Here is a 23,991-nt window from a genome sequence, read left to right on the forward strand (position 1 = left end):
CTCCTGCTCATGGGATGGGAAAGTTCCTATCCTTCCTGCTCTGCAGGTGCTGGTGCCTTGCCGGCTGCGTCACCTCTGTAGGGAGAGGGTGTGGCATAAGCTCCCTGCACCCCTTGGTCATCTCCTGCTGCTGCGGCAGCACTGTGTTTCAGCTGGCTTCTGTACCCCCCTCACTCCCATGAACCAAGTTCTGTCCATCCTCTGCTGCTGTCTCCCAGCAGGGACAGGGAGGGATGGGCAGTGTGTTGCACTGACCTGCACGGGGGTGGGATGAGATGGGAACCAAAGCAGGGGCGGTGGTGGTGCAGTGATGCTCTGTGAAGCTGTGCCCTTCTCTCATAAAAGTCCTTTATTAGAACAGCAAACATGACACTTCTCTTCAGTACAGCGGCTGTATGCAGCTATCATCGCGGTACAGGGGGACGATGTCTTACAATCACTGGGAGTCTAATAAGCACCATGAACATCCTAAAGAACAGGGGATAACGGCTGAGAGGAGCCCCGGGTGAGCCGGCCACGGGGGCTCGTCAGGAATTCACCAAAGAGCTGCTCGGCGTTGCCCCGCAACACGGCTCTCCTGCAGCTGAGAGAAGCTCCTCGGTGTAAGTCAACAAGATAGCACCCATCCAATAAATTAGGTAAACTTAATACTAGAGCAACGAAGGAGCGAATGGGACCATCCTAGAGGAGGGCATGCTGGAAGGGAATGGTCTATTTACACTTGTCTTCCTGCTGGACCGGTACTCCCGAAGCACCCCACCTGATCCCAGATCCGGAGCTGCAGCTCTCCGGCCAGGCTGGGTAGGCCGGTACCTGCCTGGCAGCGGCACTGCTGCCTCCCCAGCTCCGCACCACACCGGGACACGGCGAGTGACCGAACAGTGAAGCATGGGGCCACGCGCATGCAGGCGCCCTCGGCACGGGGACGCAGCTGGCACCGGGCATGGCGCCCACAGCTGTGACTCCTTTCCTGCCTCTGAATTACCAGAAAGTCCCTACCAGGGTAGGCCGATGGGAGCTGCTGCCGGCAGCAGGCGCGGGCAGGGCGGCGGGGGCGTATTCCTGAGTGCGTGGCAGGGCTGTGGCCAGCTCTCCTTCCTCCCCATCCCCACCCTCATCCTCATCCCTGGGCTCCCCGTCAGACCCTCCCTGCAGAATGCATTCTCCGGTGAACAGAAGGACACTGTCAGGATTTTAAGGCTAGGCTTTATATGGCAACTATAAAAAAATAAACACTAATCTCCAAAGAGCCAGGCAGGGGCTCTCTGGTCTATGGCTGTGGCGTGCGGGCTGATGCCGGGCTGTGGGGAGCTGGGGGAGACCCTGCCAGCACCCAGAGCACCCAGAGACAGGGCAGCCACTCCCTGCCCCACTGCTGCGCCCCATGGAAATGCCTCTTGGGGACAAGGGACAGGGTCGGGTGTTTGGGTAAGGACACAGGGACTGACTGGTAATCCAGGACCCACCTCTACACATGACTGAGGGTGCTCTGCAAGAAAGGCCACAGGGGAAAGAAATATCTTGCAAAGTAATGGGGCTGGTGTGGGCAAAAGCTTTCCCATGGTGGGGGCCCCTCCTTGGTCCCTCCATCCAGCCCCATGGGAGGGGAAAGCGCTTTGCCAAAGGAGACGAAACTGCCCCCCTGAAAACCCCAACTCAAATCAACGAAACCAAACCTACAAGCGGACACAGAGGAACATCTCAGGCTACTTAGGTACTTCATCAGCCAAAAGAGCTAAACAGCGAAGCGCACACACACAGGACAGCGCAGGAGGGTGGAGGTCAGAGGCGGCCAAAAGCTGGGTTCTTCCTTCCCGCTTTGCCTCTCTGTCTCCGGCTGGCGGCTGAGCAGGGACCCGGCGGCTCGGCAGCAGCCTTGTCCCACAGGAGGGAACGGGCTGGCTCCTCTCATCCTGAGAAGAGGCAGCCGGCTCCAGGAGCATCCTCATGGCATGGCCGAGCGCGAAGTGTAGAACTCGGGGACCGGCAGGCCGGTGTGCAGCGTCACCTGCAATGAGACACAGGGCTCGGCTGAGTCCCTCCACGCTTGGCAGGACAGCTCAGGGCTGGCACACTGTTCCCAGGGAGGGCAGGAGCAGCACCCAGGCAGAGGCAGGGTGCAGCCAGAGATGTGGGGAGCCCACTGCTCCTCCTGCCCCACTGCACATCCTCCCCGCAGCAGTGGGGGCCTGGGGGTAGGGTAAGAGAGGCTGTCCCCAGAACTGCAGCAGTGGCTCCATCTCGCTGTTACATGGCTTGCCAGCACTGCTAGGTCCCTGTGAGGTGGGATGCTGGTACCAGTGGTACCAAGCCCCAAGTATCCTGAGCTGGCTGCAGACAAATCCAGCAGTTGGCTGCCAGAGAGGTGGGACATGGCAGCAGTTGGATCCTTCTGCAGATGGGATGGACAGAAGGGGATGGAAGAGCCTAAAGGACCCTGAGCTGCTCAGTACAGAAGGAGACCTCCATGAAGCCCCTGAGCTGAGCGTGTGCCATACAGCAGATGGGACATGGCCAGTTCCTGGTGCGAGGAAGCTGAGCAGCAGCAGGGTGCTGGGGCAGGGCCATGCTATGGCATGGGGAGATGCTCAAGCGCAACCTTTAATGGTCCCTTCCAACCCAACCCATTTGCTGAGTCTATGAAAATGGGAGCTAGGCACTTGGCCCGGCATCATCTGTGGATGGGAAGTGACGCAGCACAGACTGCAACAAAGGGATAAAGGGAAAGGGAGAGGAATACTGGAGACCTGACACTCAGGGTGTCTAGGAAAGCCTTGGTCTGTAAGGGATATGGGGAGGCTGTTCTTGTGCAGACTGACTGGATGAGGGGCCAGTCCTGCAAATACTCATGCAGGCACCAATGAGCTGCGCATGGGTAATTCAGTTCCCTCTGCAAATGCTTTAGTTTGGGATGAAAGCACAATTCCTTCTTTTATTGGAAGAGCGGCATTTCCCCCTTCAGACAGAGTTATAGAAAACTTTGTCCAAAGCAATTATTTCCCTCCTAATTACAGTTAATTATTCATAAACCTTTGAAGAAGGATAATGAGTGACTTGGGTTTATTAGCAGCCTTTTATCAGTATCCCATGGGATTTCTCCGTTATCAGGGGATTTAAGCTCTGCCTTACCCAGAGAACTGTCAGAAAGCAGAGGGGCTCCAGGAAGGTCCTTGTCTGTTAAGGCTGTGTAGAGGATTTTTGCAGGAATTTAACCCACAACGAAGTGGGATGTTTCTACCCCACCAAATTAATACTGTAACCTCTAAGACCAGCTCAGACAAGATGGTCTTCTTTAACGTCTCCTGATTAAACACCAGCTCAGCCCCAGTATGTTGCACATTGGCCAGCCCTTCCCCAAGCTGGCAGCCTCCCTGCCTGCAAGGCTCCTGCGGTGGGAATCTCTGGCAGGGATGCTCGCAGGGTTTGCAGTGGTAACGACCAACCTCTGCCCCAGTGCTGCTGGACAACTGTTAGTGCCTCGGTGACAGCAATGGTGTGCCTGATACCCTGAATAGAGCATGCCCTGATCCAGAATCCTAACTTAGAGAAGCCACTCGGTGCCTCTGCCCTTGTACAGAGGTGGTGCCTTTGACATCCGCTGTGGAAGACCATGCCAAACTGCTCAACACCCCGAGGTCATCTGTCATGTGCAGCATGTCCTAGGATGTGCCTGGGCACTTGTGCAGTGCTGGAGGTACAAGCAGTGGCAGAGTGGATGTGCCAAAGCCAGGCTCGGTGATCGTGGAAGATTTAGTGTGGGGAGATGATAGCAGGGATGTGATCAGTGAGAAGAAAGATGAAAGATGGAAATACCAGACAGGCCCAGGCAGCCACCGCTTGGTGATGTTCAGGATAGCTGATAGCTTGGGAAAGAGGAAGAGAAGAGGGGTTTGAAACTCCCCAGAGGGAAAAAGGTTTTAAAAGGTGCCCTTCTCCCTGGTAATGCTCCTGACTGGAGAGTCCTAGGAGAGCTGCAAGAGCTGATGAGGCTCTTGTTGGGTACCATCATGAAACAGTTATAAAACTGTTGCACAAGAGCCTTCCCCGCGAAGTCCCCACGCTGCTGAGCATCACCACACACTGCAGTGCCAGCAGCACTGGAGAGTGCCAGCAAGCTCACCTGCAGGGTATGCTGCTGTGGTGCTCCAGAGCATGGTCAAAGCACGTACCTGCACGTTCCTGTTGAGGCTGACCGCGGGGAAAAAGAGGCCCTCCAGGTTCTCAAAGGCAACAGGCCCTTGCTGATCCTCATTGATGGAGAACGTCAAAGTCCTCCTGGTCAAATCCAGCAGCACTCCCACCGTGGCGCCTTTCGTTATCCCACCCTCGGTTCTGTGGGGGCAAGGAGAAGATCAGAGCATCTCTGTGGCTTAACATCCTCTGTGCTCCCAGCTCAGGGTTCAGGCCACGATGGACCTCAAGGGCTGATGATGCTGAACTTCACAGCTCACGCAGGGGCCAGGCCATGACCCACACCCATCCCAACTGGGCACCATCCCTGGGCACCTCCTCCTCCAGCCTCCTGCAAAGGTGCTCTCTGCTTGCCATGATGTCCCTCTGAGGGCAGAGCTGCCTACTGGCGCAGGCACAGCAACACAACCATGGGCGAAAGCAAGTGGACCTGGGGAGCAAAGCTGCAGGGCCCCTTCCGGCCCTGCTGACCCATCAGGGAATGGCCTCTGAGGCTGCAGGAAGGTGATACCAGGCTCTCCTCAAGATACTGCAAGCTTCAGAGCCCCCAGCCCCATTGTCCATGGGGAAAGCGAGCAATAGCTTTGGCACAGTGGTAAAGGCAAACACTACTCCCTTACTGCATGAGTTGCAAGGCTTTGGTGCTAACGCAAAGGGGGTGCTATACAGGAGTGGTGCCATGCGCGCTCAGGGGAAGAGTCAGCATGGAAAGAGTTACTGTAGGCAGGGAAGGAATATTGGAGCAAGGCAGAACCAGGAGGCAGGGACTGTCCTTTGCTTGGGGCAAGGGCACATCCTCTAACAGAGGTGATGAGGAGCGGTGTCACTGGAAAAGCTACAGAGTCTTACTTGGGCTGAAGGTGGGCTGTGGTCTCTGGGAGGAAGACCCTGTTCCAGACCACGTACCTGTTGGTGTGCGAATTGTTGTGCATGAACCAGCTCCGGTTATTGTCCACGTACATGGCCCAGGCCTTGTCGTCCTTGCCCAGCATGGCATCCTTCAGGACATCAATGCGTGCCACACCAAAGGCCGGGTCAGGGTGGTTATCGTAACGATCGATTGACAGCTCCCAGTAATGGAGCCCTTTGGAAAAGCCCGTTTTCCCCAGCACAACCCTGTCATCATAGCTGTTGCAGGTGACAGTCAGGTTGTCATTAGAAAAGATGATGTCAGCATGGGCAGAGGCAGGATCGAAAGAAAACCAAGCAACTGGAATACACAAACAACATCAGGTTAGTGTGGAGGGAGCAGAGATGTAGGTGGCTGAGCCATGCGGAGCAGACATGGAACAGTGCATGCTGCATGCAGGGCCGACACGGAGGGCGAAGGCTTGGGCTGCTGCCCACTGACATGGCAGCAAGAAGCAGGCAGGGAGCTGCACAGCGGAGGGGTGCTGGCTCAGGGAGGGCACCTTCCATCATGGAAGGGTGCTTTGAGCTTGTGCGGCTGCAGCCTGCCAGCGTGGCTAAGATCTTATGGCCAGGACTCGGTGGGTTTTGTTCTCGCTGGTTCCCAGTGCCTGTTTGTCTCCATGCCCTCCCACTGTCTGCGAGCCCACAGGATCCTCACCATCGCCTAAAACTTGGCCCTAGCAGAAGGAAACGTGATCCCAGCCAGGTCCCCAGGCTTTAGCTAACATACACTTACTCTTACGACTAAAGGTTAGTCATGCAAACAACAGTTTGCAGGGTCAGGCCCACTGTGGGGTGGAGGCTGAGGGACTTTGACAAGGGCATGTAGGGATAGGACAAGGGGGAATGACTTTAAACTGAAAGAGGGGAGATTTAGATTAGATATTAGGAAGAAGTGCTTTACTTTGAGGGTGCTGAGGCCCTGGCACAGGGTGCCCAGAGAAGCTGTGGCTGCCCCATCCCTGGCAGTGTTCAAGGCCAGGTTGGACGGGGCTTGGAGCAACCTGGTCTAGTGGAAGGTGTCCCTGCCTGTGGCAGGGGGTTGGAACTGGGTGAGCTTTAAGGTCCTTTCCAACCCAAACCATTCTGTGATTCTATGATTTTACAACTGGCACATAAACTGTGTGTGTATTTGAGGGCTGGCAGTCCCAGGAACCAAAAGCACATACAAAGGTCTACATTGACAGAGATGCTATGCCACATCGAGAATCGTCCCTGAGGAGCAACTGGCCACACGTAAGACAAGAGCTAGCTCATGGGAAAGCTGGAAAATGCACAAAAACCTCCATGACTTGGTACGGCTGCTGGTTTAAATGCACAGGACTTGGTTACTGCAAATCTGACAGATACAGCGTCATGTCCTGGACAAGACAGAGGCACAGGGTTTCACAAGCCACCAGCCCGGTTCCCTAGGTGGTTTTCTCCAGCGGTCACTGAAACGTGAACTGACACATCCACAAAACACTCTTACGCCTGCAGGAGTAAATACGGCTTGAAAAATGAAACACTCTGGTGAGATTGATTCATTGGTTTATTGGATCGTTTCACAGGACAGCTCACATGCACGCGGGTGCCCCGCTTTTGCAACTCGACAGAGGTGATTCCGTACCTGCCACCATTTTTTTAATGTCAACTGTGGTCATTCCCAAGGACAGGCATGCAGGAGAGAAAACAGCACGTAAAGGTGGGTAAAGAAGGGAGCGAGAAACATCTCTGCTTGCCTGCTTCGCACGGACCTGTCAGCGCTTTGCATGAACGGGGGCAGAGACTGAGGGAGGGTGGGCTCGGGCTGCGGTGAACTGCCCAAGGTAAGAGTCCTGGAGGGTGGGACACGGGAGCGAACTCCCAGGGGAATGAACATGCAGGCAGTCTGACAGGGACAGGCAAGGGGCTACCACCAGCTTGCTCCAATTATCTGCAGAGGGGCTAATCACCTCCTCGGCATTTGGCCCGTGTTCAAGCACCCTTAATGAACTGGAGTACATATTGCTTTGAGGAGGACGAGCAGTTCTTAATTACCGGGCTGCATCCAGAGCACTGACTTCAGGCTTTACTTTAAAACTGTATGGGGGAAAACTTAAAAGGCCTTTATATTGTATGGCAATCATCATTCCTCCTCCAAACTTGCCTACTGCCATGACATCCAAGGGCACTGTGCAAGTAGGGTGTACACAAGAAATGCTGCTCAGTTACCAAAGGAAAGTTAAATATCAAACAAGAAAAAAGGATGAGCAATGTGGAGTAGGTACCAGTTAACTGTAATAAATATACTTGCCTAATTGAGAGTAAGGCGTTCCTTGAATGTCAAAATTGCATCCTATAAAGAGATACTACATTTCACACATCACAACTAAGAAACAACAACCATCTAACAACCACCCGTGAGCATTTAACCATTAAGTAAGCACCCAGCCAGCCACAGGAAGCCTGATTCATTAAAAGCCAGAGAGCATGGAAAGGGTCACAAATGCAACCGGTGAGTTTGAGTGTGGACTGTTGGCTGTTTTGTTGAGTCTCACCTCTGGGAAGTGTGGAGTAGCTATTTTTTCATTGCCAAATCCCATCACAGCCACCGTGAGCATCAAGTCCTGGTTGCCAACTGCCCAGGATGCCAAATCATTAGATGTTCCTCCGGAAAAGAGGCAGGAAATTTTAGCCTTGGTAAATATTCTCTACATTGACTCTCAGTTGAATCACTTAAAAACCAGTCCTTGGAGGACAGGGACTGATGAAAGAAGAGCAGCCACTGGTGTGTTCAGTGAATAGGGACCATCAGGCTCTCCCAGGCTGCCTCCTCTGTGTGTGTGTGTGTGGCCTGGGCAGAAGTGGAGCAGGGGAGGGGGTCTCCAGGGGCAGATGCCTGGCTGCAGACCCCCGATAGCACCCAGAGGGCACTGGGCTGTAGCTTCGACTGCAGCTGCGCAGGCAGGATGTGTTGGAGTGCCCTTCATCCTCCTGTGACTGGGCTGTGCCTGACCCCTGGCTGCAAGCACCTCCTGGGAGCCAGAGACTGATCCAGGAGCTTGTCCTTGCAAGGAGGAGTGGCCAACATGAATCCCCATGCTGGCACTGCATGGGAGGGCATTCATGTATTTTAAGGATTCCCCTGTGGGGAAGCGTCTGGCTGCAGTTGTGTGCCCTGCCATGCTGCTGGTGAGTGCCAAGCAGCACCTCCAGAGGTTGTTTTAATGAATCGAGCCCCGTGCCCCTATTCAAAATGTCTTTTCAAGGTCTCTGCATTGCTGTGATACAAGTTCACCTGAGCGTGAAACAGCACGGACACACGGGCACGTTCAAAACCCCACCACCCCAGAGCATGGCTGCAGAGGTCCTTACTGCACATACAAGTATTGCTCACGGCCATCGCAGTGGATCTCGGTACACTGGACACAAAGTAAGAACTGTCCGTAACAAAACAGAGTTCAAGCCATTAGCGCACAGCAGTATGATGAGGAAATAAACATATAAAGCACAAAGAAAAGAAAGTTGCAGGATCCCAGGTTATTCTGGCAAGGGTCATGCTGCGGCATTCCTCATTCTGGGTTAAGGGATGGAAATCAATCAGGGGCCCCCATTCTTCCTGGGCTTACACCAGAGGAAGCCATGAATTAACTCCACTGGAGCCCATGGAGTGGTGTAAATCCAGACTGGTGGAAGAATCAGGGCCCGGGATCTTTAGCAACGGAAGGTGTGCGAAGATTGGTTAGAAAGCAGCTCAGAGATGCTCTGTGCCTGTGGCTCCTTCGCTGGCTGCCTGATACTGTCACTCATCCTGCCTGTACTGCCTACCTCCCACCACAGCCCCTGAGGACCGGGCGCAAAGAGGCAAGCAAAGTGCTTGTGAGTGCTGCCAGACGGGCAAGGGTTCACCAGAGTGGTTTCCTCTGCTCTGCAGAAAACAGGAGTTCAATATGATCCCATCTGGTTTTGCACAAGCTGAGCCCTATGCTCAAAGCTGAGTGGACAAGAGCCACATCTTCCAAGTTCTTAAGCAGCCAGACTGCAAGGGATTTAAGCAGCCAGACTGCCAGGGATCTGTGAGCTGGCCTTAGCTAGACCTTGCTTGCATCTAGACTTGATTCTTTCTTAAGAAAGGTCTAGATTTAATTGAGCAAACTGATTTCATAAAACACATCTTGCAGCAGAGGCTGCGTTTCCCGGTTGTACAGGGAAAGCAAACCATCGAGGTGTCCTCACAGGTTTCTCCCACTCTGTTCTTGTGACTGTCCTTGGACACAAGATCAACGTAAGCTAGAGATGGGGGATGTGCTCTGCTGGCGGGCTGTGCGAAATGGTTCAGCCAGGCTGGCCCTGCCAAGAACAGCACCCACGTAAGGAGTTACTGTGCTGTTCCATCGCCCCACACCTACCCATGCTGGTATGTACAGATGAAAACACCACGAGAACTCCCTCTGCAGCAGGAGCAGGCCACTGACAAAAAGAAGGAGCTTCCCCTGCTATCCGCATGTCATGGGAAAAACAAACACAACGGAACGAAACAAACAAATACTTTGGAGATGCCCAGAAGCACAGACCAAGAGGAAATGCCAGAGGCACTCAGCTCACCAGCTGAATTCAGGGACTGTAAAGAAGAATGCAAGCTCAGCTGGTGGGCCGAAGATCTTAGCTCAAAGTAGGATCTCCCCGGAAAGCTGGGTTGTAGATTAAGGGTGGAGGAGAAAGGACTCATTCTACGAAGCTGCGATCTTTCCAAAGGCACTGGAAAAGGGAGGGTCTGTTCTTCTGACTGCGTGTCTAAACGTAAGATCAATGCAAACTAGAGATCAGAAATGGGATCTGCTGGGTGGTGTCACTCCATTGCCCGAGACCAGACCTCAGACCAGAGCACAGACGCTTCGGCACGCACGGACCCTGCTCTGCTGCAGCGAGCGTGCGTACGGTGTGTGGAGCAGGAATGTCTGGTGCTGTGCAACCCAGCGAGACCCTTCAGGAAAGCCTTGCCTCTGACAGTATCAGCAATAAACAGACTTTCATCTTCCAAAACGTTCCCATGCCATCAAATTCAATATGCTTGTCTTTAAAAGTGAGTCCTGCACCTCTTCACAGTAATGCACCTAAAAAAATTCACAAGTTACCATGCACACTTCCCATCGTGCTTTAACACATCTCATACCTTTTTGTGCACAATTATTAGTGGAGTAAAAAGTAGTCACTCGGTAATGCTGAAAGGCATTTTTGCAGGGCTGTCCTAAGCTATATTACCCTAAATACCACCAAGCACCCACCTTACTCAAAGGTTGTTCGGGATGTTGTGTTCTTGGTATCCCTTTGTACCTGTCAAAACACATCTGAGCCTTACAGTAAGAATTTAACTCGTGATTCACAGCACAATGTCAGAGCAGAGGCAATCTCTTGGGTCATGGTTTTCTGTTCCCCACTACCATGAACAGTCACCTCCTGCAATTTCTTCCCTAGCCTTGTCAAGGGATATGTGAACATGGAAATTTAGAATCCACCATCCTCAGATAAACTCATAAACACTGTGTCCCCAGCCTTTGTGTCTCAGCTGTGAATATGAACTGAGCTAGAAATCATGTTAAAACAAATAAAAGGAAGCATTTCTTTGCACATTGGGTTTTAGCTGCTGCAACGAGCTGCTGTATGAGGCTGTGGACGCAGACTGTCAGTGGGTTCATAAAGGTTAGATAAACAATTGCACAACAGGTCAATAATAGAGCTCAAGGTTAGGGAGGAACATACCCTCTAACCAAGAGTAAGAGAAACTACTACCAAGAGTAGCCATGCTCATGGCTGTCCCTACCTAGCATCTTACGCTCCTATAGATCCCTGCAGACTGTTTTCCCTTCTGTTGTTCATCCCTTTCCAAAAGCTGCTGGTTAAAAAGACTTGGCTGTTGCTGAGGATCACTGCATGGCTGGTAAGGAACTTAAAGTTGAGCCCAGATGAGGAACTGGGCTTGAAAGAAGAGCAAAGTTTCTGGTGCTCAACTAGGCTGGGGACGGGCTTTCAGACTGGGGTACCCCAACTCCTCTGCTGCATCCCCACGGTGGCAGAGCCAGCTGGAAGTGGATGCTCGTGGCACTGGGTTGAGTCTGGGAACCCAAGAGAGGGGATGGCAGGGCCCAGGGTGTGACAAGACACATGCTCCTCCCTGACCCTCTGGTCCTGGCTTGTCTCCCACGTAAGCCAAAACCAGGCGTGCCTTGAAACTCTGCAGCTATGCCTAAAGCTGGAGACTCAGCAGTTGAGAGAAGGTAGAGCCTCAGCTCTTCCCTGCTGCCTGTTTGCAGGCAGCACATGCCCAGGAGAGCGTGGCTGAAGGCACAAAGCAGCCAAATGGAAGGGCCAAGGTGTGGGGAAAGGTGAGAATGGAGCAGCAGGTTTTGGCAGGAGGGAGGTCAAACCTCTGCACCAGCCAGGAGTGCAGATCTGGGCCTGGGGAGCAGGCAGGGACAGTCCCCTCCAGCACTACTGAGCTCCTCTTCTCCATCTCCACCAGGGCGACTTGGTCCTTCATCCCACCATCCAGCGTGCCGGACAGCCCACGGCAAAACACAACACTGGAGGGATGCAGAAACCATCTCAGAAATCTTTGTAGAGAAAAGCAGCCCAGCAGCCAGCCCTCCTGCAGACGCTGATCCCACCGCAACTGGGAGTCATCTCTGTTCCTTGTCATGGCCCATTAGGTGCCTGTTCCTAGGGTGGCTGTTTGCAGCCCACCAAGACCAGCAGACCAGAGCCAGGGGCTTCTGCAAAGCCTTTCACAGGCTGCTCTTACAGCAGCCAAAAATGCACCAAGCAAACACTGCGTAGGCTGAAAATGGGAACATGCCAGGAGGAAAACAGACTGTGTCCCACAGTCAGCAGGAGACTGGGCAGAGGCTGGAGCATCTGCTGGATGAGGAAAGACAAGAGGGCTGGGCTGCCCAGGGAGGAGGAGCTGGGGGAAGACCTGGGGTCTCCTAGGGGTGAGCACAGCCGAGCAGTGCTGCCTCTTCCTGAGCTTTCTAAAGTGTCTAGGCCTTGGCACAGCACCACCTTGAAAACCATCTTCCAGACTCATTTCCAAGCCTACAGATGAACTCCATTCAGGTGCTGAAGAAACAGTGAGGTTAAGCCAGGCCCCATGTCCCAGTGCTTGCAGTGATGGTCCCGGGGGCACTGGCTAAGACATGACAGGGCAAGAGATACTGGTAAGGCTGCAGTGGAACAGCCTGACATCAGCCAGGGAGAGGACACGGTTCAAGGTAAGGACCATTGCCTTCAGCTCTTGCTGCCATGTGGCTGTGATGATGATGATCTTCATCCCAGAGGGCCCAGCACATGGAAACGGCTCCAGGACACAGACCTTCTCCCAGCCAGGAGCCATCTACCTCTGATGCTGGCACCAAGCACCATCCTTGAGGACTAAACTGCAGTTTCCTCAGCTGGAATATGCAGTTTCCTGTCAGATGAGCAGAAGATGTGCCGGAAAGGTGCTCTGTACCTTGCTGTAAGCTTGTGTGTGCGCTGGCTTCTCATGGGACATTCCTGTGGGACATTCCTGTGGGTGCTGCCTGGCTCACCTTGGCTGTTTGGCTGGGCAGGACCACAGAAGCATGCCTGCAGAAGCCCAGACACAATTTTATCCTCTTCTTATCCTGGTTCTCTTCAGATGCTGAGACCCTGCAGGACGTTTCACTCCCCGCTAGCCTCTACAGCCCATTTCACTGCTCACTAAAGGCAGAAGAAAGACTTCAATTAAATTCCATAGGCTGCAGATAAGGATCTTGTGTGCTAGGACTAGAAGCCAGCTTTGAAGTAACACCCTCCAAGCAGAATTTCTCATAACCACTTCACAGCAGGACAGCCGTGTTCACAGAGATGTTCTCTTCATATCAAAACCATCTCTTTTTTTGTCCCCTCTTCCCACATGAACAGTTTGCAGAAAGCTGCAGAGCATGGCTGAAGGGAAAAGCTAAGCCTGCTTCAGACAAAACAGCTTTTAAAGGCCTGATGCTGGTGTGAAGGCAGAAACAAGAGCTGTGATGCATGTGGTGGCTCTGTTTAACAAGTCACTTGAATATGCGGAAGATGCACATAAAAGTAATGTATTTAACTTTGAGTCCAAACAGCTCAGGTGGCCTCAAAGAGCAGAAAATGCTCCAGGCCCGTTTGTCTTTTTCTCCTTCTTTCTTTAGTGTTGGAATAACAAATGCAAAAGCCCATGCAGTGAAAGCGCTGAATGCAGCAAACTTTCATCTTATACTCAGAAGAGTAAACTTTTGTTTGCTGGCACAGACCAAGGCATCAGCTCCAAGCACAGCCTCGCCTGCTGGGACCATGAACAGTTATTTTCTCCCAGGTTCTGTCATGTTTTGGAGCTGTGTAATAGGCGAGCTTGGCTTGACAGTGAAAACACCTATGAGAGGAAAGCAGAGCTGGAAAGATCATAGTTAGGACCCTGAAACTCCTGGCTGGGACAACTTCGAGCCCAACTGGTTTTGGTTAGGAAACTGTGTCTCAAATGGATCTAATGCGACACAGATGTGATGAGAAGCCAAAGCCCTGCTGCCTCCTGCAAAGGCTGGCAGGGTAGTGAAGTGGGTGAGAACTGCTGACCTTCAGGCTTTGGGAGAGGTCCTGGCCACGCCAGTGTGGGGCTGGATCTGGGTTGTCCTGTCCCTGGATGTCCAGAGGAACACTGCAGCTTCCTTGGCACTGGTCCTCAGCTTTGCAAACACACACAGAGCTCAGACATGCTAAGGCCTTTGTGGCCTGTGATTTGCATTTTCTCTCTCTTGTATGAGAAGGTTTGTCACAGGTTTTCTATCCACCTTGCATCTGTTACGGGTGAGTCCCATTCCTTGCTGACCTGTCCTGCCCATGCACCCAAACCTAGTAAATGCCCTTTCCAAGCTGGAATGGGTATCTCCTGCAGATGAGTGCTGGCAAGCGACAATGCTCTGTATAGCCTTCTTCTGCTTTCATCTTCTATTCTTTCAGCAGAAACCCCTTTTTTCTCCTTGGCCAAAGCCATCGGAGATGCTCTGTGGCAAGAAGGCTCTCATCTTCCTTCCACCCCACCAGCAGCCCCACGAGCTGTGTGTGTTCCCCCTGACCCAAGACTGCATCTGCCAGCAGCTGCTGGGGCTGCAGGAACATGCTGCTGCTCTGGAGCCAGCTGCTAGCCAGGTCTGGTGATGCTGCCGCGATCCACGATCTTCACACGGCTTGAAAAGAGAGATTTTAGCCTGGGAGTAAGGAAAAAGGATTCCATCAAGTGTGGAAAACTCCCAAGGAGAGGTTTCTTGCCTGGCAGCAAGGCCACAGGGCAGCAGACATGCTGGTGGGAGCTGGATCCTTCCTTCACAACTGCATCTGTTTCCCATCTTGTCTTGGAGCCAGCCTTAGGCTTCTCCACCTGCGTGTCAGAAGCAAGCCAATTTTCCGAGACGGATTAAGTGCCTGGTGTGACAAATGTACTTAAAGTCAGAGGGGGAAACTCCTCTGCAACCTGCAAGGGAGTGTTCAATATTCTGAGAGCCTGCAGTGCAGGGTGATGCAGACGATGCTGGCAGGGCTGTGCACCACATGTCAGCAAAGACACCCATGTGGCTCCACGGTCCCTCTGCTCTCTGTTGTCCACTGCCAGGGGCTGAAGGAGACATAGTGTGGTTAAGGCACTGTGCAGCCGTGCACAGCCCTTAGTGTTCCAGGAGCAATGTGACAGCATTTTGTTTTAAATGGAATTAGTGAAAACATCTGAGCTTCCCTTTGTGTAATACAAGGCCTGCTACACCCAGATTTTAAACACCTCTCTGCAGGATGCCTCTCTCTGTACCTCTCTAAAGCACATCTTCTGTAAAGGAAAGTGGTGAGGGACAAGTTCTGGCACTGTCCAAGGCTCCTGACACAACCTTTCCCCTCCCATCAGTGCTGGCTTTCCTTTCCTGCGGCGATTGCTTAGGTACTGGAGGACCAGCAGAGCAGTTCCTTGTATTGCAATGCTAAGCTTAGGTGTGCTGGATGGGCCCCATGCGTGCGTGTGAGCAGTGTCCGAGCGCGCTGGGCTGGAGCTGTTGCAATGCCTTACCCTCAGATGTCTGGAGGACCAGGGTCTTGCTGTACGGGCTGACTCCTGTTTTGTTGAAGGCTTTGACACGCGCGCTGTACGTGCTGTTGAAGTGAAGCCCATCCACCGTGCACATGGTCTCCTTGCCCACATACACCTCCTGCAAAGCAAGCACAATTAGTGCCCTGATCACAGAGCCCCAGGGGCGTGAGAGCAGCTCCCAGCAATTGTGATGCACAGGGTTCAACTGTGCTCTGCTACCTGGGCCAGACTTACAAGCACTGTGTATGACTTATGCAGAGCAAAATAAACCTCTCATTTGTTCCTTGATAATACTTTGGGCTGCATTAAAAGAAGTGTGGCCAGCAGGTTGAGGGAGGTGACTCTCCTCCTCTGCTCCACTCTGGTGAGACTCCACCTGCAGTACTGTGTTCAGCTCTGGGGCCCCCGATGCAAGAAGAACATGGACCTATTAGTGCTGGTCTAGGAGGCAACGAAGATGCTCTGAGGGCTGGAGAATTGACCTGCTCTTGGCAGGAAATGCCACCGGTACAACAGTCATCACTCCCAGCTTGCTTAGCAAATTGCTGCCTGACATGGTCAGCTCAGTGCTTTTGGGCAGGAGAATGGCTCAACGATTTGAGAAGCCAGAGATGCTCCCCTTCATGGCACCAAGCCATGTGCCATCGTCTGGAGCAGCCCTCTCTTACCCCGGCAGCAGGAACACCACGCACATGCAAGCCCCTTCCTGCTGCTGGTGGGATGAGAGAAGCCTGCAGCGCTTGGGAACTGCCCTGCCCTTGCCAGGATGGCTGTGCTGAGCCTTGGTCTCCTCATGCCCATCCTCCTGCCCCTTCTCTCTCCAGATCCCACCCGTGTCACCTCTCTTCTGCCCCAGCTTTGCTTTGGCTCCTGCCTGACTGAATTTCTTGTGGCTGAATTCAGGAAACGTAAGGGGCTGGTCCCTGCACCCGTTCTTGGTGGATGTGAACACACCAGGATAATTATCAGCGTGTCGGATCAGAGAAAATTCCTATTTTAATTGTGTAATTACCGCGATTTCCAAGCCCTCAGGCCTTAAACACCTCTGCTTGCTGGCATCTGGCAAACCAGGACTCCTTCATGGCTATTAGTATCCTTGGCATGAAATATTTAGCACCCTGAGAAGATGGAGCTTCAAATGTGCTCTTTGCGACTGGCAGTCATATTGGCCACTGGAAAGGTATTTCCACTCCCTCAACCAACCTTGTCTCCACCAAGAGCCTGCAGCTTGTCCACACCATTGGCTTTGGGCACCCCAGCACCGAGTCTCGTGTCTCCAGGGAAAGGGGACTTGCAAGAAGCCTGGGGAACTCTTTGGTCACTTCATGGCAGGGAAACACGAGACCCAGGAGCAACCTCTCGCTGCTGGGACTGGTTCACGTCTGAGCACCTACCCTGAACTGGCCGCCGTTGCCATCGTCGAGCTCCAGGATGTAGCCTTCCACCTGCACCGTCGACAAGGGGGGCTGCTTCCAGGACAAGGTGGCACTGTTGTTGTGGGTGCAGCACTCCTCCAGCTGCAGGATCGGGGGGGCCGGCACTGGGGAGGAAACTAAACACAAATTAGTGTAACCCTGGCTGCTGGCACCACAGAGGAGCAGCGGGGGGACAGCTGCAGCACGCACGTCTCAGCCGGAGCATGGAGGATGCAGTTACTGCCTCGGTGTGAAGCCAGCAGGGCACGAGGGATGGAACTGTGGTCTCAAGGTGTGAGGTGGGGGGGAAGCAGAACGAGCTGTTCCCCAAACAAGCTCCACCGAGTTCCTCCACCCCGCAGATGAAGCTGAGGTTTCCCCAAGAGCTTCTCTGCTTTCTTCCTGTTTTCTGATGCATTTTGGTGAAACACGGCAGCACAACGACGTACCTGGCATGAAACTGCCCGGAGTCTTCACAGCAGCGGGGCTCAAACACGGGAGACTCTCTTGCACCCTCTGCAGAGCTGGCTGCAGCCACAGCCTTCTCTACAGCCCAGCAGCCACAACGGCTCCCAGCAGCCATGCCCAATGCACCCTTCTCACTGAAGCAAATACCAGTGGGGTCATTATTTGCCGATGCTCATTATTGTTACAGAGGAAGCATGTGGTCAGTGCCTTCCTGTGCCTGAGCACTGAGAAATGCTGGTGTGAGCAATGGCTCCAGAGTCAGGAAATCCATCCATGGTGGCAATGAAGAGCCATGCCAGACCCGCAGTGGGATGCCTCTCCTCCAGGCAGCTCATTTGCACCAGCAGAAGGTACAGGTCCATGTTCAATGCCCCCCTGAGCTTCCCTGCGTCACAGCCCATTTGCATCTCCTGTCAGCTTCCCAGGGCTTGACAAGTTGCAAATTGCTCACAGGTTGCAGCAGCTCTCTGCTTCCTGCAAAGTGATGCAAATGCAGCAGCTCCGCAGTGTGGGAGAGTGAGCACAGAGGGAATGCGGAGCGAGGAGGAAACTAAAGCTGAAATGAAGGTCTCAAACAACAGTGAGGAGATGGGAGGGAGGGAAAGAGCCCAAGCTAAGTGGTGTAGCTCTTTGTGCCTTTGTGTCAGGAGGGACACTGTGGCTGCCTGCAGCAGGCAGCTTGCTCACTGGCCCAACCAGATTCTGCTCAGCATTGAGCAAGTGAACGTGTGTGAGCAGAGGTTTCAGAAGTGCCTTGTGCTGCTCCTGAGACCCTGATCCCAGCCTGCATAATGCTTTCTATTGCGTTGTCACGCAAAATCAAGCTCCTGGCACTTTGGTCTAGCACACAGCTGCCCAGGGATCCTAGACAGGGTGGCAGATGGCCCGGGGGTGCAGAATACACAGGATCAGGAATAACTCTGGGTCTGGGGCTTGCTGGGAGATGAGAAACTCTCCTTTCCTGCCCATTCTCTGTGATGAGTTGCATAGAAGCACTCAGCATGAACAGCGACAGGCTTTTGAAAGGTGCTGGAAATGTTCTTACCTTTCATCTGGACAAAGTCGAGCTGATGGATGGACTGCAGCAGAGGGGCATTGTCAAGGTTCAGGTCGAAGTCCGTGGTCATCCGGGGTGTGAGCGTCCCCTTTCCCCACTGGTCCTCAGTTAAGTGCACTCTCCTGATGAGAGCGTCGGAGATCTGGTGGCAAGGAGCAGCCTCAGCTACCAAGGGCTACACTGTATGCTGTGTCATGTCCCTACCCTGCTTTCCTTCTTCCCTGTGCCTCCCAGGCTGCCACGTCTGCCCCTGGGACATCAGGGGCTGGGACATCACACATGGTTTCTAGCATCACCCTTCACTACAGGCTCAGATTGGCAGAGGGACCCCAGGAACTTTGGGGACTACTTTAAAGCCAGGGTCTAGTACCAAAGGGACCAGCCCAGGAATGAATGGTGTGATGCACTTCTCAAGTGCTGTATGCCCATTTTTTGCTGGAGAGCCATGAGACAGCATGTTGTGATCACTGCTCCAGAGATACACCACCATCTACTGCAATCCTCTCTTTCTCTAGTCAGAGTAAGAATGTCCCTGGCTTGGTTCTGCTTCTGTCTTGCTGCAAACCTGGAGGTAATGAGAGGTTGGCCCTTGATTTTACCCTTGGTGTAACTCCCCAACTCTGCTGCGTTACCCCATGGCTCTGAGCTGCGCAATGCCCTTCCTGATCCCCTCGCAGCCCAGACGTGAGCAGCTCCACACCAACCTGCAGGAAGCCACTGGGGTCGTTCTCCTTGATGACCTCCAGGCAATACTCCATCAGGCCTGTGGTCTGGCGCAGCTTGACCGTGCAGTGAGAAATCTGGTCTCGCACCACCTGCAATGGCACAAGGAGAGCAGCATTGCTCAGAGCTGTGGGGTTTTGGGATATAGGGAGAAAATGGGCTTTGGTGCTCCATGAGCACAAGGACAGGGTCAGGGCAATGCAAAAGGAGACAGAAGACTCATGGGAACAGAAAAAGGCCAAACTGGCCAAGGCTCAGACACCAAATTCCAGATCTTTGAAAATCTGGTGAAAAACAGCAAGCCTTATTTAGCTCAAAATTATTAACTCGTGATTATTCAAAGCAGTAGGGCAGTTCCATGCTCTGTCTTTAATTAAGACAGCTTCCAAATGGCAGCTTATGAACTCAGTGCAAAGCAAATGCCTACCTCCATAATGCACAGCTGCTGCTGCAGCCTCTGTGGGCTGCCCTATCCATCCTCGGCACAGAGCCAGGCTGTGGGGTTGGCTCCGAATATTCTGGTATTTCCAAGAGGAATTAATGCACCACCTCCCTCAGCTCTGACTGATGTGTTTGAGAGAGACAGTGCTCATCTCCCATCAGCTGAGATGGGCCATGCTGCAGGATTGCCTCATTTTCTCCACTGGCTGCAGCGGAATCCTGGGGATGAGCTCAGAGGGAGAAACATGCCAGTGAGAGGAGATAAATCCACTCACTTTGTGGCAGGGCTCCCTGCAGCATGCTGAGCTCTGCCTGGAGCTGCCCAGGCTGCATGCTAAAGCACATCTTCTTGTAGCCACGGATAGTTCCCCCAGGGGGATGTGTTTCAGCATCCCAACAGCAGAATCCAAGCAAGTGTGTGGTTTGGCCTGAGCCTGCAGGCTCTGCTGACCTTCCCTGAAACACAGCGGGCAGGAAGGGTTCAGGCTCCGATGCCACGAGGGTATAATTTGAAGGTTGGCTGGTCCCTCACACTGAATCCCCACAGAAAGAGGCAGTGCAGGTCTGCACCCAGTGTCAGTGAGACTTCTATCACAGGAGATTGGCAGAGCAGCTCAGGAAGAGAGATTTTATGCTTTAGAGGAATGTGCTCGTGGCAGATTGTTTTTCCCTTGTAAGAGCTTTAAAGCTGGGTAAAATTCCCTGCTAGGACTGAACAAAGCTATGCAGCTCCTGAGACCGCAGCTATTCAGGATGATACAGACAGTGAAGATGAGCATCTGCAGCTGCAGTGTGATGGGAAAAGCTGCAAGAAGCAGCGATTAACATTTCAGTGAACCCCAGTGCCTGTGTGCCCACCATTCCATAGGCACAGCAAAATGAATGCCCTGGGCTCTTCCTGTGAGCATCCCTACTGGTGTGAGGGATGGGGAGGTGAAACGAAGCACATGTCAGCCTCCTGTGGTGAATAAACCTGGGCTTCAGGAGGGGCAACGGCTCCTGCAGAGCAATCAATCACATCCTGTGTTGTTTAATTATAATTTAATCACCTCTACTTAATCATCTAACAGGAAGAAAACAATTACCAGTCTTGCAACTTGGGACAATGTATCTGCTTCTGTGAAATGCCAGGAAGCATTCTCCTAGACAGCTCCTGTTTTTTAGGGAGCATCCACTCCCTGCTGCTATTGAGCAATCCCAACCTGATGTTTCCAGCCTGGCGCACAGTGGGGCTGGAGTAAGCCCAAGCCATGGGACCCGGCTGTGTGCAGGGTGGACAAGGCAGCAGAGGGAGCTCTCATATTGCTCCTCTGGGCTAAGATGTGTGTACAGAGGGTTGAAGAGATGCTGGATTGCTCTGAGACAGGGCTAGCGAGCAGCACAATAGACACACACTGGTTTTGGCCTCAAGCACTGTCATTAGAGAGGAGAGTTCATTCAATAATCTATAATGCCAGTTTCTGACACTTGAGTGCACTGGGATGGCTCCGCTGGGATGCAGCGGAGGCAATGGCTAGTCCTGGAGATCTGGATTGCCACGCTGACCTTTACTGTGAAAGAGTGAGCAAGCCCCATGACTTCCTTTCTCAGCAGGGATGGTCAGTCCTTTGGAACAGGATCCAGAAGGTGCAAAGCCTTACAGCAATCCGCAGCCCCTGCCATGCAATGCAAAGTAGTCCTTTGCATTAGTTTAGTCTCCTGCTCAAGAGAGAGGGTGATGCTCTTGCAAGGGTTGTGTGGATGTTGGGTCTCCCAGCTGCAGACGGTGATGTGACACTGAGTGTGAGACAAGCCCAGAGTGTGGGCTCCAGCTTTGCTCTGAGATCATATCCCGACTGCACTGGCTGAGCCAGAGCAAGGTTTTGCATTCCCTGCCTGCTGGGCTGCAGATGGGCAAGTGCAGATCCCACCCTGAACACCCAGAAAAGCAGCCTCCTTCTTCCATGTGAGATCCCTCTCTGGGGAAATGCACACACCATCAGGAAGACAGCGAAGATGGGATTGGTAAACAATCTTCTTATCTGCTTTGCAGCTTTAATCTCTGGTTTGCCCAGGATAATGAATTTGTGAGCCTCCCCCTGCCTTAGTAGATGCTTTCGAAGCATTACCAGCAGAATTGCCATCTGCTCCCTCCAGCCAGATGTGAGCCTCCAAGAAACACCATTTGCTCAGTGAACACAGGCAGCATGTCCCAGGACAGCTCTGGACACGTGGCTGGCTCCCTAGCACCCGCTTGGCCAAGAGACAAGGCGAGAGGACCTGCCACCACTGCTCTGGTGTTAGCTGAGACCTGCGGGGCTTCCTGGCACTGCCTGGGAGGATGGAGCTAGGGCATGGAGATGCCAGCCCTTGCTTTGCCCCTCTACCCTGCTCGCTCCTCAGCAGCAGGGTGAGGAGAGGCCAGCGCCAAGGAGGCTCCAAGCTCATTAATTACCCGGCTTCCTGGCAGATTATCCCTGCTAATAAAGGTCTGGTCAGGAGTGGAAGCGCTTTCTGCAGGCTGCCACTGAGGCTACGTAAATCTTCATGCATGTGGGTGCAAACAAGAAATTCCATTCAAACATAACATTTGTAAAGGCGGTCGAAGGCCAGAACAGAGAGGCTGTGGAGTCTCCAGCCTTGAAGACATTCAAAACCCAACCAGAGGCAGCCCAGAGAAGCCTGCTCTAGGTGCTCAGAAACTGCACCCAAAGCAGTGGATGCAGCTCTGCCCCCGCCTAAACCTTTAGCCCCAGAAATCCTGCCCTTCTGTAACTGGGATCCCCTTCGGGGACCAAACACCTATTAATCTGAAGCACTAGAGCATGAAAGAGCAGTTTAATTGCAGCATCTACACAGCAGGCAAGCCAGAAGGGGAAATGGTGATGTTCCCCTCATCACCAGCAAACTTTTCAAGGCACGAAGAGTGATCTCTGGTTGGGACCTAGTGGGGCTTCATGGCTTTACAGCTTTTGCACTCTATACAAGAGAAATGGGATGCAGACAGGAACGTTGATTAGGGAAAGGAAAGGTTTTAAGAATAAGACATAGACATCTCCCACACCTTTGAAGGCATGGTCTAAACTCAGCGAGGCCAGTGAAGCCAAAAAGTTTTCCATATCGCCTTAAGTATCCTGTGGTTCTCCTTGTGCATCTGGGATTTCCACTCTTTGGGGTACCTCAGCTCTCTGTTACCCCAGTAATGAAGAGTATTTCGATGAAGGGGGCTGAAAATGAAATCTGGAAGTTCCTCAAACCCCTGACTCATGCAAACAAATAAGGCTGTGTTGGGCAGATAACCAGGAAACCACACTGCCATGAATCGTGTAGGGAGGTAGAGAGTTTACAGACCTCTCCTGAAACTATGTTGGTAACCCACCACACTGAATGGTGGCATCTTCTGGGAAAGGGCTAAAGGCTCAGGTGGGAAAGGGATCTGGGCAGCTCCATACATTTTGTTTGTGGTAGTTTCTATCAAATGCTTTTTTTTTTCCCTTCGGCTGCCAAAGGAGGCAATGGCCAGAACCTGACTGCTAATTACAGCCTATAAAAAGGACTTTTGCTGTGCACTCACAGCAGTTCACTACTACCTTAAAATAGGACATTTATTTCAAGAGCTTTTATTCCCTGTAAGATGACATTAACTATAATTTACATTTTAATATAGCTCCTAGAAGGCAGTAACATCTGCACGCGTCTCTACTTACATGTCTTCCTCCCCTTCCTCCTCTTTTTAGTACTTGGCTGATAACCGATTTTCAAGACACTCAACCTCACTTGAACCTCAGCTCCCCAGTGCCCGGGATGAGTCCTGCTGGGAATGTCACACGGAGGACATGGAGCCTCCTTGCGCACACCATGGATAGGGTTTGGTCACCTGCACGGCTGTGGGGATGGAGGGCACTGTTACAGAGCATTGGTGCTGTGCTTTGCTGCAGCGCTGCAAACCCAGATGGAAAAATCCCTGGGACAGATCCCGACAGTTTGATTGTGCTGAATCCCACAACCACGCATCCTCTGAGCAGAGCACTTCCAGGTGGATGTTTCCATGGTGACCTGCCTCTTGCTACTGGGGGAGGAGGCTCAGGCTGGAGCTGGGAAAAGCAGAGCTGCTGCATTAAAAACCCTGTGCGATGCTGGTGGTGACACGTCCTGAAGGCTTGCACAGCTTGTTCTGATCAGAGGCTTCTGCAGGCACCAACAAGTACGGGAAAGTGCAATATGGAGACCTGATCTCCAGTGCAGAGCCACTGGAGAAGATGGCACATAGATGTGTGGGGGACAGACTTCAACAGAACAAGCGGAAAGCTTGAGGGACATCAGAAAATCAGGGACATCCCTGCAGCTCAATCACAGCTCTGCTGAGCAGCTCAGTGCCCAGTTCCCAGTGCTGATGTCCTTCCCAAGGTGGTCAGATACCATGGCAGGGGGAAAATAGTGCAGAGTGTGCAGGGATTTGTATGATAAAGCAGAGGTCCAGTATCTGCATCTTTGGGAAATAATGTACATTGTAGTGAGTTTATCAGACCTGTGTGTCCTGTCTGGTGTTTCCATATAGAAATGGTGCAGTGCAGGAAACTAGGCCTGTACTTCTGGCCTGTCTCTCATCCTTTCACATCAGTCCTGATCACCAGAGACCTAATTCAAGAGGGACACCAAGTTCCCTTGGGCTTCCTGGAAAATCCTGACTGTAACCCCTAAAGAAAGGTCATGGACCAGCATTTCAT

At 52.7% G+C, this 23,991-nt stretch overlaps 1 protein-coding gene across 8 annotated transcripts in view; it reads right to left on the reverse strand.

The window, feature by feature from the left end:
* Nucleotides 1–1,137: 1,137 nt before the first annotated feature.
* Nucleotides 1,138–23,991, reverse strand: part of TRIM9 (tripartite motif containing 9) — a 59,145-nt gene continuing 36,291 nt past the window's right edge. The window contains exons 4-13 of one of the 8 annotated variants that reach the window (XM_065685013.1): nt 18,826–18,936; nt 18,110–18,263; nt 16,576–16,721; nt 15,161–15,299; nt 9,670–9,858; nt 7,379–7,420; nt 6,713–6,736; nt 5,098–5,401; nt 4,170–4,332; nt 1,138–2,008 (exon numbers count right to left, since the gene is read on the reverse strand). In XM_065685013.1, coding sequence (XP_065541085.1) covers nt 1,946–2,008; nt 4,170–4,332; nt 5,098–5,401; nt 6,713–6,736; nt 7,379–7,420; nt 9,670–9,858; nt 15,161–15,299; nt 16,576–16,721; nt 18,110–18,263; nt 18,826–18,936 — 1,335 coding nt within the window. In that variant the 3' untranslated portion in view covers nt 1,138–1,945. Of the gene's footprint in view, nt 2,009–4,169; nt 4,333–4,831; nt 5,402–6,712; nt 6,737–7,378; nt 7,421–9,669; nt 10,179–15,160; nt 15,300–16,575; nt 16,734–18,109; nt 18,264–18,825; nt 18,937–23,991 lie in introns of those variants that run through there. The other 7 variants (XM_065685012.1, XM_065685014.1, XM_065685008.1 and 4 more) reach the window with 7 other exon arrangements.

The sequence above is a fragment of the Lathamus discolor genome, chromosome 6, assembly GCF_037157495.1.
Source record: "Lathamus discolor isolate bLatDis1 chromosome 6, bLatDis1.hap1, whole genome shotgun sequence".
In the NCBI taxonomy this organism is placed as follows: Eukaryota; Metazoa; Chordata; class Aves; order Psittaciformes; family Psittacidae; genus Lathamus; species Lathamus discolor.